The sequence below is a fragment of the Poecile atricapillus genome, chromosome 12 (assembly GCF_030490865.1).
Source record: "Poecile atricapillus isolate bPoeAtr1 chromosome 12, bPoeAtr1.hap1, whole genome shotgun sequence".
NCBI lineage: Eukaryota > Metazoa > Chordata > Aves > Passeriformes > Paridae > Poecile > Poecile atricapillus.
In genome coordinates, this window is record NC_081260.1 from 1,807,590 (window position 1) to 1,821,654 (window position 14,065).

Consider the following 14,065-nt stretch of genomic DNA (forward strand, 5'->3'; position numbering starts at 1 on the left):
ATAGAGAACATGAATTAGCACAAAGCCACCATCAGCTCTCCCTGCCTCCCAGAACTGGTCCTTGGGGAAAAGGGCTTTTTTTATTTGGTTATTTTACTTTTATCTGCCTCTGCAGGTTCTTGCATTACGCAAGAGCTGGTCATGACTTCCCAATTAGGGTTGAATTTTGAAATAGGACTGGGAGCCTCATGATAAGCCTGTTCCTCTCCACATGGAGGGGCCTTTCAATGGGAAACATCACGTAGGACCAGCATTATGCAACTGGATTTTTTTTTTCTGTAGTTTTCACTGATTTCTTTTAATTAATTCTTGACACAGAGTGCTTGAAATGGCTCTCAGGGCTTGTTTGGCTGCCGGGCCTTTTTCATGGCCTGGGGGAAACCCTCCCAGTCCTGTTTTATTTTACAGCTCCTGATGTTTTGCATTACAGAGGTGTTTAAAGAGACCTTGGATTTATTATTGTAGGGTTGTTTATCCTTAAAACCAATGCCATTGGATGCAGGAATTCAGTCTGGGATCCCAGTGCTGTGCCAAGCCCTGAACTGCTGAGGAGCCTGGAGAGGCTTCTTGGAATCTGAGTGAGCAGCAGAGCTGAGAAGCTGCCAGGGAGCTCCTGTCCCATCCCTGCTCCCTGGAAATCCTCACAGGGATGGCAGCCACCCATCCTGAGCTGGGAGTGCTGGGGAGATGGGATTAAAGTGGGAGAAAACAAGAGTTGGGAGGTTTCTTTTCTAACGCTGGAGATATTTGCACTGAGGGGTGTTTGTGCATTTGCTCTGGTTGGAAGGATGGGAAGCACACAGAACTTTTTCCAGGTGTGGGATCTCAGCTGTTCCCAGCAGGAAGGAGGGAAATTCAGGCATTTCAGGCATTTTTGGGAGCCCCATGTGTGTGAAACAGAGGGATCACCCTGTTAAAGCTGCTGGGCTAAAACAGGAGCGTTCACAGCTTTGTCTAAATCAGCTCAGTCTGACATTTCAGAAGCTTTTGGGCAAGGCCAGCATCTCCCCAGTGTGGCTGTGCCCACCTGGCTGTCACCTGCAGCTCCATCACTGCATTTCAGTCCATATTTCAACAGCTCCATGGGTTTTTCCATGATTATCCCTGGGTTTGGGTGAGGAAACCTCCTCCAGCTGCAAGGACTGGCCCAAGGTCAATGCCAGAGCTGCCACTGCACCCCAGCTTTTGTTAGTCATGGTCCCAACTTCCAGTGATGCCCTGGAAGAAGAATCCTTGCTGGAATTTCAGAGGTTTAGGTGGAAACAGGAGTGGGATTCATCCTTCCAGCAGCAGCAGAGGCTGGAGAGCGCAGGGTGGAAACACCTTCAGCTTCCTCTGGAGCTGATAAAATTGTTGCATTTGTTTTTAATCTAAGGCAGAAATCATCTAGATTAGAACTGTATTTTTTTTTCCCTTTGGGAACATGGATCCTAGCAGGAAGGAGCAAAAATTTCATTAAGGAAGAAAGCAGGACTCCTGAGATTCTCTGATGAAGAAGGAGGGAGTGCTCCTGCTGTGCACAAAAAGCTGCCTGAATTTGAGGAATCATGAAAGTTTGCAAGTTTGCTATCTGCCTTGAAGTTTCAAAGCCCTTTAGGATTCATGACTCAGGCTTACACACACTTGCCTTGTAATGATTAGATCTTTCTGGCTTTTTTTTGAAGTGAAACTCAATTTTTTTCTCATGATCACCTGACTCCAGGAGGAAGAGCTTTAAAAATACGCTCTGCTGCCAAACTGGCAGGAATGTCATCAAACTTGGTAACAAGCTGTTCCAGTTGGGTTTGGGAAGGCTGCAAAATCCTTTTCTGTAGGAGAAGAAAAGCAGGGTGACAAGTTATTTTAAACTTCACCCAACAGGGTTTAATCCCCACACTGGTCCTGGATTTTCCACATCTCTTTGCTTTGGAATGCCAATGAAGCTGTCACCAGGACATCCCTTGGAGGACTCCCTGTGCCATCCTATCCTTCCCAGGACCCATTTTCCCTTCTCAAGGTGCCCCCAAGTTTTCTCAGCACTGAAATTGGTGGCACTGATGGCAGTAGTTGGCCCCCGAGGTCACTTAGCCCAACAGGGACATTGCCCAGCAGCAACACTTGTATTTTTATTTTATTTTATTTTATTTTATTTTATTTTATTTTAGTTTAGTTTAGTTTAGTTTAGTTTAGTTTAGTTTAGTTTGTTTTATTTTATTTTGTTTTATTTTATTTTATTTTATTTTATTTTATTTTATTTTATTTTATTTTATTTTATTTTATTTTATTTTATTTTATTTTATTTTATCTTATTTTATTTTATTTTATTGTATTTTATTGTATTTTATTGTATTTTATTGTTTTTTATTGTATTTTTATTTTATTTTATTTTATTTTACTTTAGTTTAGTTTAGTTTAGTTTAGTTTGGTTTACTTTAGTTTAGTTTGTTTTATTTTATTTTATTTTATTTTATTTTATTTTATTTTATTTTATTTTATTTTATTTTATTTTATTTTATTTTATTTTATATTTATCTTTTATTTCTCTTTCAGCATAAACCACTGCTCATGTTCATGGGGTGTTGCTCTGCCTCAGTGGACCCCAAACCCCTTCCAGAGCAGGGGGGGTTTGCTGGAAGAGATGTTTTTCTAGCCAGCTTTTGGGCTGTTTTTCTGAACAAGAGACATTTGTTTCAGCGTGCCAGGAGAGGTTTTCCATGCTGAATTCCACTATATTTCTTGGGCTTGGATCACCAACTCCCTCCTTTTCCCTCCCAGCACCCCAGGGCTCAGCCAGGCCTCCCAGTGCTGATGGAAATCCTATAAAACCCCTTTGAATCCCCCAAATCTGCAGCATCATTAACATCCTGCTAAAGAAGCGATGGGTTTGGGTTTTTTGGGGTTTTTTTAGTTGTTTTATTTTGGCCTTTACAACTCCCTGTGGGAGGGCAGAACGTGGGAGCTGCAAAAGGTGGTTTAGCAGAACAGCTGTTGGTTGGGAAAGCAGGGAAGGAGCAGGGCCAGGCTTGGAGGTTTTTACTTTCCTAATTTACAGGAACACTGCCCTTTACAATCTGTGCAAAACCCAGTTTAAACTGAATAATGGGAAAGCAGGAAAAACTATTAACACTGACAGGAAGCCTGAAGATCAGGTTAATGATGCTGCCTGGTTTCCTTGTACTCTGTGTGTGGACAGTTCCACTCCTCACAGGAAAAATTATTTTTAGGTTTGAAAATCCCCAGGATTTGGGGACTTCAAACGCTGAGGAGAGAGAAGTTGCTTCATTTCCATCACAGCTGAGGTGGTCTGTGAAAGACAGAGGTATTTCTGTCAGCTCTAAGCTTTATTTAATGTTTGTTTATAAACTACCCTGAGCCCAATTTGAGTCAATCAGAGTTATTTTAAGCAGGTTTTGTGGGAAAAGGTAGCAGAAGGAGCCCTTGATCCTTATGGCGTGTGCAGAGCACAGCCTGGTTCAGACACACAGGAGAGAGCTGGAATTCGCAATTTCCATGGATGTTTTTGATTTGCTGTTGGAAGGGAGCTTCAGTGTGCTGAAAACACAAGAGCTCCTTTTTCACTGCTTTTTTTGGAATTGTCAGTGCCCACTGCACCCATCCCAAGCTGCCCCCAGGATTTAGGAGACTTGCTCAGGGGTGTCCATTCCATGTGATTTGGGGATCCCAGTCCTGGGATGCTGAGGATTTGCCTGAGCCAGGCTGTCCCTGTGAGCTGCTGAGGATGGAATGGAATGAAAAATGGAATCAGGGCTCTCACAAAGCCCCAGAAACACAGCCCAGAGCTGATGATGATGCACTTCAGATCCCTGAACCAGCCACATCTCCAGTCAGCCCCCTGGGAAGGGTTGATCCCTGCTCCCAGAGGATCTTCCCGTTCAGAGGGGGCCCAGCAGGAGGTGGCAGAGCTGGGACAGCGGTGCTTGCCACCAGTAGCTGCAGTTCTCCTGTTTCACTCGTGTCCATCTCAGTCTGGAGCTCTTGGAGCTCTCTGTTCACCCTGCCACAGCGTGATCTTACATTTGGGGTGGAAGCAGCCAGCACTGGCAGCCCCCTCCAGATGGGGAGCGTGAGGGGCAGCCTGCACCAGTATGGGACTGGGCAGTGTGTGGGGCTGCTCACACCAGTATGGGACTGGGCAGTGTGAGGGGCTGCTCACACCAGTATGGGACTGGGCAGCGTGTGGGGCTGCTCACACCAGTATGGGACTGGGCAGCGTGTGGGGCTGCTCACACCAGTATGGGACTGGGCAGCGTGTGGGGCTGCTCACACCAGTATGGGACTGGGCAGTGTGTGGGGCTGCCTGCACCAGTATGGGACTGGGCAGTGTGTGGGGCTGCCTGCACCAGTATGGGACTGGGCAGTGTGTGGGGCTGCTCACACCAGTATGGGACTGGGCAGCGTGTGGGGCTGCTCACACCAGTATGGGACTGGGCAGCGTGTGGGGCTGCTCACACCAGTATGGGACTGGGCAGTGTGTGGGGCTGCCTGCACCAGTATGGGACTGGGCAGTGTGTGGGGCTGCCTGCACCAGTATGGGACTGGGCAGTGTGTGGGGCTGCCTGCACCAGTATGGGACTGGGCAGTGTGTGGGGCTGCTCACACCAGTATGGGACTGGGCAGTGTGTGGGGCTGCTCACACCAGTATGGGACTGGGCAGTGTGTGGGGCTGCTCACACCAGTATGGGACTGGGCAGTGTGTGGGGCTGCTCACACCAGTATGGGACTGGGCAGCGTGTGGGGCTGCTCACACCAGTATGGGACTGGGCAGCGTGTGCTGGGAGCTGTGGGGTCAGCAGGGCTGGATCCAGCAGAGCTGGCACTGCCAATAACCCCTTTGCTGTCCCCGTGTCCTGCAGCTGTGGGTGAACCAGGAGGATGGGGTGGAGGAGGGAACCAGCGAGGTGCAGAACGGGCACCTGGACCCCAGCGCCGACTGCCTGTGCCTGGGCAGGACCGTGCAGAACCGCGACCAGATGAGAGCCAACGTCATCAACGAGATCATGAGCACCGAGCGCCACTACATCAAACACCTCAAGGACATCTGTGAGGTACCTGGGGGGGCTGGGGCACACCTGGGGCTGTCCTCATGGCATCAAACACCTCAGGGATGTCTGTGAGGTACCTGGGGGGGCTGGGTCTGTCCCCACTGCATCAAACACCTCAAGGACATCTCTGAGGTACCTGGGGCTGTCCCCATGGCATCAAACACCTCAGGGATGTCTGTGAGGTACCTGGGGCTGTCCCCACTGCATCAAACACCTCAGGGACATCTGTGAGGTACCTGGGGCACACCTGGGGCTGTCCCCATGGCATCAAACACCTCAAGGATGTCTGTGAGGTACCTGGGGCACACCTGGGGTTGTCCCCATGGCATCAAACACCTCAAGGACATCTCTGAGGTACCTGGGGCTGGCCCACCTGCCCATGAAGGGAGCTGGCAAGGGCTGAGCCTGGGTTTGTCCCTGGGTGATTTGGGAACAAGCTGAAGTGTCTGAGGACTGTGTCTAATGGAGGAGCAGCATCTGTCAATATGTATTGACAGTTCTGAGAATTTCCTGCTGGATCTGATAATTCCTTTAGTTTGTATTAACCAAAAGTGCAATTTCCTGACCTTTATTCCATAGCTCTTTGACTAAAACATGATGAGGTTGAGATCCTTCAAGCAGTCCTCTTAATTAAAACCCAATGCCATCTACTTTTGAACTTGTGATTGAGGAAATTAGGTTGTAATTAAACCAATCAGTTACCCATGTCATCTGTGCCTTTCATGTTGGGTTCACAATTTCCCCTGGCTCAGGATGGCCCCCATTTGCCTTTTTTATGGCGAGACTCAGGGCAAAATGTTTCCACTGTGGGAAATGAAGAAGGGAACCAGCAAGCAGTGGACTTCAGTAACTGACCCCACAAATCCCCAACTTGGTTGTTGTTCATTAGGTTACAATTAACCTCTACAACCCCTTCAGTTCAGGATTAGTGCCCTGAGCTGAGCCCAAAGTGCAGAGCCTGTGGTGCTGGGTGTTTGGGAAGGTGGCAGAGAGTTCGGGCACTGTGTGTAGAGATGTCCTTATCACTGAGAGGCAGAAGTTTGTTAGCACTGAAGTCAAAGTCTGGGGATGGCTTTCAGCTCATCCCTTGCAGTGTTTAGGATTTAGTGAGCCTGTGCCCAGTCAATGTGGTGAAGGCCCTTGGGAGCTGTGCTTAGAGGAATGTCTTCCTCCCTCATCCTTGCTGCTTTTCTCTCGGCGAGGCAGAGCAGCCATCCAAAAAGCATCTATGACACTTTTCAAATATGGAAGAGCCTTGGGATTTCAATTTGGAAACAAATGAGCTTAATTTCAATGTGCTATTTTGGTCAGAGAGCTTTGCATTGGAGAAGGGAAGAACTGCAGGCACTTCTCCACATATTGTTTCTTTCCCTGCATTTGCACTTTCCTGTTGGAAACGAAATGAACCTTCACTTGCATCTCCAGCCATGTCACCGTGTTTCTGCCAGCTGGGATCCTCAGGAGGTGCAGACAGGTTCAGCTGCAGTGGGGGAACACTGCTTTACTGCCCCTAATGATAAATCCCAGACAGGAGAGATCCAGAAAGCTCTTTCTGTGCTCTGTGTGATGCAGACAGGGATTGAGGGGATAAATCTTACCTGCAGGGAGAGCACCAGGAAATGATTCAGCTAAGCAGGGAGGAGGACTGAAATGGGCATTCTCATCTGTGCAGTGATGGGCTGTGCCTTGGAGAGAGGCTCATTATGCTCAGTGTAATCACAGCAGTGCCTCTGCCTGGGGAGGGCTCCCAGAGCTCCGTGACACAGCGGGACTGGGAGAGCTGGGCTGGACTGGGAGAGCTGGGCTGGACTGGGAGAGCTGGGATTGACTGGGAGAACTGGGATGGACTGGGAGAACTGGGATGGACTGGGAGAGCTGGGCTGGACTGGGAGAGCTGGGATTGACTGGGAGAGCTGGGCTGGACTGGGAGAGCTGGGCTGGACTGGGAGAGCTGGGCTGGACTGGGAGAACTGGGCTGGACTGGGAGAGCTGGGCTGGACTGGGAGAGCTGGGCTGGACTGGGAGAACTGGGATGGACTGGGAGAGCTGGGCTGGACTGGGAGAGCTGGGCTGGACTGGGCTCCCCATGCCCCTGCTGGGCTGTTCAGGGCTGTTGTTTGTGCCATGGCACGAGCAGGCAGCACACAGCCCCCGATGAGCTGCTCTGACAGTGGCACTTTCCCCTCTTCCCAGGGTTTTTGTTTTAGGGTTCCAGGAAGGATGAAGGGTGTGAGGTGTGAGAGGGGATGGCAGAGCAGCTGTGGCTGGGCTGAGCCTGGTTTAGTGCTGAGTTTAGCAGTGTTCTGAGCTGCAGTGAATAACAAATCCTGGTACCAGTAAGGCACCTGAGGATGCAAGGTCGTTACTGGAGGGTGCTGATTAAGCTCCCCTCTGCTTCAGGATGCATTTCCACTCCCTGCTCCCGTGCCATTACACACCCTGTTCCTACTCCCAGCACCCATGGCACGAGTGTGGCCAGGCAGGGAGCTCAGGAGCTGGCCAGTCCCAGGATGAAAATCCCCTGTGCCAGCCAAGGCCTGCGGGAAGCAGCTGGAGGGAATTCCTCACCACAGCAAAGCCCCACTGCCCCCACGGCTTGCTGTGGACCAGTATCCAAGTCCTGGCTGCCTGGGACCTGGCTCTGGTTTGCTTTTCCAGTTCAAACAGTCTGAGCTTTGCTCCTGTGCTGATTCTGGTTGTGTCCATTTGGCACCACCCTCACCTGTGTGCTGGGAGCTCTGCACTGGGAGCACTGGTGCAGCCCAAGTGGTGCCCAGGGATGGCTCCAGGACAGGGTAAACAGCCCCAAACTGGCTCAGAGAGGAAAAAAAAATGGAATATCATCACAGCTGCCTTTGAAATTACAGCCTGCAGCCTCCTTCACCTGCTCTCAGCCAGATGGCATGGATGGATGGATGGATGATGGATGGATGATGGATGGATGATGGATGGATGGATGGATGGATGGATGATGGATGGATGATGGATGGATGGATGGATGGATGGATGGATGATGGATGGATGATGGATGGATGGATGATGGATGGATGGATGGATGGATGGATGGATGGATGGATGGATGGATGGATGATGGATGGATGGATGGATGATGGATGATGGATGGATGATGGATGGATGATGGATGGATGGATGGATGATGGATGGATGATGGATGGATGGATGGATGGATGATGGATGATGGATGATGGATGGATGGATGGATGATGGATGGATGATGGATGGATGATGGATGATGGATGGATGATGGATGATGGATGGATGGATGGATGGATGGATGGATGGATGATGGATGGATGGATGGATGGATGGATGGATGGATGGATGGATAGATGATGGATGGATGGATGATGGATGGATGATGGATGGATGGATGGATGGATGATGGATGGATGGATGATGGATGATGGATGGATGATGGATGGATGATGGATGATGGATGGATGGATGATGGATGGATGATGGATGATGGATGGATGGATGGATGGATGGATGATGGATGGATGATGGATGGATGATGGATGGATGGATGGATGGATGGATGGATGGATGGATGATGGATGATGGATTATGGATGGATGGATGATGGATGGATGATGGATGGATGATGGATGGATGGATGGATGGATGGATGGATGGATGGATGGATGATGGATGGATGATGGATGGATGATGGATGGATGATGGATGGATGGATGGATGGATGGATGGATGGATGGATGGATGATGGATGGATGGATGATGGATGGATGGATGGATGATGGATGGATGGATGGATGGATGGATGGATGGATGGATGGATGGATGGAATTGATGGATGGATGGAACTGCCCACCTCTCCTGGCTGTCTCTAAACCCACTGTGGGGTGAAGAAAACTCAGCACTTAACCTCCTGCAAATCCTGCCCAACTTTGGCCTATACTTCAGGGACTACATGGAAAAGTACTTTGGAGACAGTCTGGCAGCTATTTTTAGGTATTCATTGAGCAAAACACTCTCCAACATCTGCTCATCAGTCAGCTATCCCTTCTCTGAGCAAACCTGACGGCATGAGCAGGAGGAAGATGACATTGTTTTATATAACAGAAGTAAATTTGCTGGAAAAGCTCTGCAGCAGCCTCCTCTGCTGCGTGTTGTGGATGAATCTTCAGTCTCCTTTTCCTGGCTTGTGCTGGAAACCACCTTCAAACGCAGAGAGGATGAGGCTCGGGAGCTCCTCGCATTCCTTTATTCTCCCTGTGCTTTCAGAGGTGCCTGCACTGAAATGTGCTGCTTCAGCTCCTCCAGACACGTGATTCCAGAGAAATGATGAAGCAGCACAGGGAGGGTGGGAATAGTGAGGATGGGAATCGCAGCCAATGGCAACCTCGGGGCTGGGAGGTGCTCCCGGGAAGGGAGGGATGTCATGGAGCAGAGTGAGGGGACACTGCCCCATGGGCACTGGGAGGGCTTTCTCCTGGCTTTTTCCCCAGGCTGTTCTGAGATCAGCAGGACAGTCTGCATGGAGAGATGTTCTGTGTCCTTTCTCCCCTGTTTGGATTTTGGGTTGCCCTGTGACCATCCCGCGGCGTGGGAAGCAGCCTGCTCCCATTCCTCACGGCCTTGGCAAATCAGAGAGGGAAACCCAGGGAAATGAGTCATCAAGGAGCTCCTGGGGGAAGAGAGACCTAGATTAGGAAGTGTAGAAGGTGTTCCACAACCCAAACTTCTCAGCTGAAAAAGCCAGGAAATTCAGGGTGACAGCATCCTCCGAGCTCAGCTGGACATGGCAGGGGTTGGGTCTGGGCCAGGTCGGCCAGAGTTGCATTTCTCATTCATGTTTGAAGTTCTCCCTGCCAGGAACCACATGGTGAGGCTGAAGGACAGTTCATTGCAGGGTTCCAATGTTCATTGTGGCCCAGCAGCTGCATGTCACCAGCTGGCAGCGTGGCTGTGTGACTAAGCATCCCGAGTTCCCAAATTTAGCCATTCCACTGGAGCTGCTGGCGTTTTCTTCCCTTCATTTTTTTCCCCTTCCTATATAATAAAGGCAAGCAAAGTAAGCAAAGTCATCTCCTGATGACCCCTGTGTTGCTTCTTTCCAGTCAGGACGCTGCAGAATAGACCAGGCCAGTTGCAACATCTGAGATTTGGCCTTGCAAAGTTTCTATCAAAATCATTCTGCTTGAACCTGATGATCTTAAAGATCTTTCCCAGCATTAACAGTTCTGTGATTTAGTGCTGATCATCCTGACAGGTGAAGTGTGGGAGGATGAGGGGATTTGCTCAGAACCTTCCCACCCTGCAGCACATCAGCTGCAAACTTGTTGGGGGTGCACTCGATCCCCTCATCCAGGGTTGTTGATGAAGATCTTAAACAGAACTTGATGATGCTATAAAGCAGCTTCCTTGTCCTGATTACTGGGCTGAAAGGAGAAATCAGAGCAGGCTCAAACAGCCTCTCAGAGCTTTCTGTGGAAGCTGTGCCAGTGGAAGGACAGTGCTTGTAGGAGAGCTGGGTGTGAGGTGTTGGAGGCAGTGGGGTTGGCAGGACCAGGCACCCAGCACTGAACACACCTCCTTGGGGCTGTGCCCTGGATTTTGCTGCTCTCTGCAAATCCTTCTTTCTCACTGCCACAGGGTTACTTAAAGCAGTGCCGGAAGAGGAGGGACATGTTCAGTGACGAGCAGCTGAAAATCATCTTTGGGAACATCGAAGACATCTACAGATTTCAGATGGGATTTGTGCGGGACCTGGAGAAGCAGTACAACAACGAGGACCCCCATCTCAGTGAGATTGGGCCCTGCTTCCTGGAACACGTGAGTTCACTGGGCATTGTCCATGGGAGCTGGGGTGGGGAGGGAGGAGATAAACCCAGCAGGCAGGTTCCTCTTCTAGGAACATATCAGGGACTGCTCCATGTACTTTGTGAGATACTGAGGAGGGAGAACTTGGAGATGCATTTGGATAAACCTCAGTACATCTGAACTGTAAATCCTGGAGGATTTTGCCTAGCCCATCCTCCTGTTCCCTAAACCACCTCCTGCAGGAGCTGATAAATTGGCCAATGTTGTAAATATGTCAGGAAATGTCAAACAAATGCCAGGCCTGGAGCTGGAGGCTTTCCTGGAGGGAGAGGGGAGCAGGGTATCAGAGCTCCTGGGCTGTGTCAGGGCAGCAGTCCCTGCTTATCAGGGAAACTCCTGGTAAACATTCCTGAAACTTCAGCAGGACCTCCCTAAAGTTTCACAGCATCTTTTAAACATCCCTGGGTCTCTCTCTGAGGTTTCCACTGAGAAGGTGCATGAGGTGTTAACATGGCTGGTTCTTATCAGAGCCTGCAAAAAGCAGCATCACTTCCACCTCTGTGCTGGGAAGATGCACGAAATCTTGGTGAGAATCAGTAGCTCAAATGTCATGACTTGAGGCTGTGCTGTCAATTCATTGATAGTGACAATAGCAAGAATTGCTGCTGAGATTCAGAGGGAGATCTGACACTTGCCTGTCACCAGCCAGGGGCTGAGAGCTGGCTGATAAACTCCTGATGAGTTATCCCTGCTTAGCCATTTGGGAAACCGAGGGGTGAGGATGCTAAGATCCTGTTTAGGGATCTCCAAAGCATCTTGTTGCTCATTTTCTTCAGGAAGAGAGAGCTGGGTCAGCTGTGGGGATGGGAAGGACACTGGGTCCCTGTTCCCAGAGAAGCAGCTTGTTTGGACCCTCAGGGACTGAGAAGCAATTGCTGTCTTGGCTAAATAGAATCTGTCCTTTGGAAGGCATTGACCACAGCTGGGTGGAAGTGGCTGGTTTGCAACACCTGACTTTCACCTGGGCTAGCTCAGGGTTCATTTGTGGTGCTGGGCTGTGCCTATCTCCTTCCCAGTGAAATCTTTCTCATTCATTGCCTCGTCTGCATGGTCCTGATGAATCAAACCCAAGTTAAAGGTGACAATCTGTGGGCAGTGAAGGCAGAAAAGGGACATTCCAACAAAATAGACACTGGAAAACTTGTTAGACCAGTCCAAAAGGTGGAGGGGCACATGTGAGTGGGATTTTTGTTTGTTTTTAGCGTTTTCTGGGGCTGCATTCCTGGGGAAATCCTTGCAGTGTCTTTGGTTCCCCATTGGTAAAGGGAATTTCAAACATACCCAGCCCCAAACACTCGCCAGGTGCTTCAGGATCTTTCAGGGAAAGAACTCCAGAAATAACAGGGAAGAGCTCTGGCTTTTGTCTTACCAAAAGCCAGAGCTCTGCTGGGTTGTTCCCTTCAAGGCCTCCCTGCACAATTTGAAGCTGAGAACAAGCACAGCTCTGTGCAGGGCTCACATTAACACACCTGGACCTGCAGAAACCTCAGCTGTGTGTCAGAGTGCAGGGCCCTCTCCACACTCCCTCCTTTCCCAGCACCTCTTCCAAACAGGAGAAGCACTGTAGGGTCTGTCCTTTCTCCTGCTGGGGCTGTTCTTTCTTAGAAATCCCAACTGGTTGGGGTTGGAAGGGTTAGAAGGGTTGGGTTGGGTTGGGTTGGGTTGGGTTGGGTTGGGTTGGGTTGGGTTGGGTTGGGTTGGGTTGGGAAGATCATTTTGTTTCAGACCCTGCTGTGGGCAGGACACCTTCTTGGAGCAGGATGCTCCAAGCTCATCCTTGAGCACTTCCTGGGATGGGGCAGCCGCAGCTTCTCTGGGACTTCCATCCCAGGGCCTCCCCACCCTCCCAGGAGGAATTTCTCCCAATATCCCATGGAACCCTGCCCTTCCCAGCCCTGGTGTGGCACTGATCAGCTGGGTCTCTGCCTGACCCATCCTCCTCTTTCTGCCCTCACAGCAAGACGGCTTCTGGATCTACTCAGAGTACTGTAACAACCACCTGGACGCATGCATGGAGCTCTCCAAGCTGATGAAGGACAGCAGGTACCAGCACTTCTTCGAGGCGTGCCGCCTGCTGCAGCAGATGATCGACATCGCCATCGACGGCTTCCTGCTGACACCCGTGCAGAAGATCTGCAAGTACCCCCTGCAGCTGGCAGAGCTGCTCAAGTACACGGCCCAGGAGCACAGGTGAGCCAGCAGCACAGGGCCCAGGCTGCTTCCCTCCACAGGGCTTGGGCTGTTCTGTCCAGGGCTGCTTCCCTCCACAGGGCTTGGGCTGTTCTGTCCAGGGCTCCTTCCCAGCACAGCTTGGGCTGTTCTGTCCAGGGCTGCTTGCCTACACAGGGATTGGACTGTTCTGTCCAGGGCTGCTTCCCTCCACAGGGCTTGGGCTTTTCTGTCCACTGCTCCCTCCCTCCACAGGGCTTGGGCTGTTCTGTCCAGGGCTGCTTCCCTACACAGGGATTGGACTGTTCTGTCCACTGCTCCTTCCCAGCACAGCTTGGGCTGTTCTGTCCACTGCTCCTTCCCTCCACAGGGCTTGGGCTTTTCTGTCCACTGCTCCCTCCCTCCACAGGGCTTGGGCTGTTCTGTCCAGGGCTCCTTCCCTCCACAGAGCTTGGGCTTTTCTGTCCACTGCTCCCTCCCTCCACAGGGCTTGGGCTGTTCTGTCCACTGCTCCTTCCCTCCACAGGGCTCAGACTGTTCTGTCCACTGCTCCTTCCCTCCACAGGGCTCAGACTGTTCTGTCCACTGCTCCTTCCCTCCACAGGGCTCAGACTGTTCTGTCCACTGCTCCTTCCCTACACAGGGCTTGGGCTTTTCTGTCCACTGCTCCTTCCCACCCAAGGCTTGGGCTTTTCTGTCCACTGCTCCTTCCCAGCACAGCTTGGACTTTCCTGTTCACTGCTCCTTCCCACCCAAGGCTTGGGCTTTTCTGTCCAGCTCTTGTCCCTGTGACATCCTGGATAAATGGGAGCAGGACAAAGGGTCAACAAACAGTTCAGTCTTCTCAAAGCAGCAATTCTCGATGGACACACACTCAGCTCTGTTCTAATCAGACATGTGAACTAATTACCCTTGGATGTACTTTCTGATGCTGCCAGTTACACTGGAAAAATTACCTAATTAGCATTCAGTGGTCTGAGAGGCTCCTT

The 14,065-nt window shown here is 50.7% G+C and overlaps 1 protein-coding gene across 2 annotated transcripts in view; it reads left to right on the forward strand.

Annotated features, from left to right (window-relative positions):
- ARHGEF9 (Cdc42 guanine nucleotide exchange factor 9) overlaps nt 1-14,065 on the forward strand; it is a 192,611-nt gene that overhangs the window by 139,169 nt on the left and 39,377 nt on the right. For both annotated transcript variants that reach the window (XM_058847469.1, XM_058847470.1), the window contains 3 exons: nt 4,854-5,045; nt 10,680-10,859; nt 12,865-13,097. In XM_058847469.1, the coding sequence (XP_058703452.1) occupies nt 4,854-5,045; nt 10,680-10,859; nt 12,865-13,097 (605 nt within the window). The remainder of the gene's footprint in view (nt 1-4,853; nt 5,046-10,679; nt 10,860-12,864; nt 13,098-14,065) is intronic.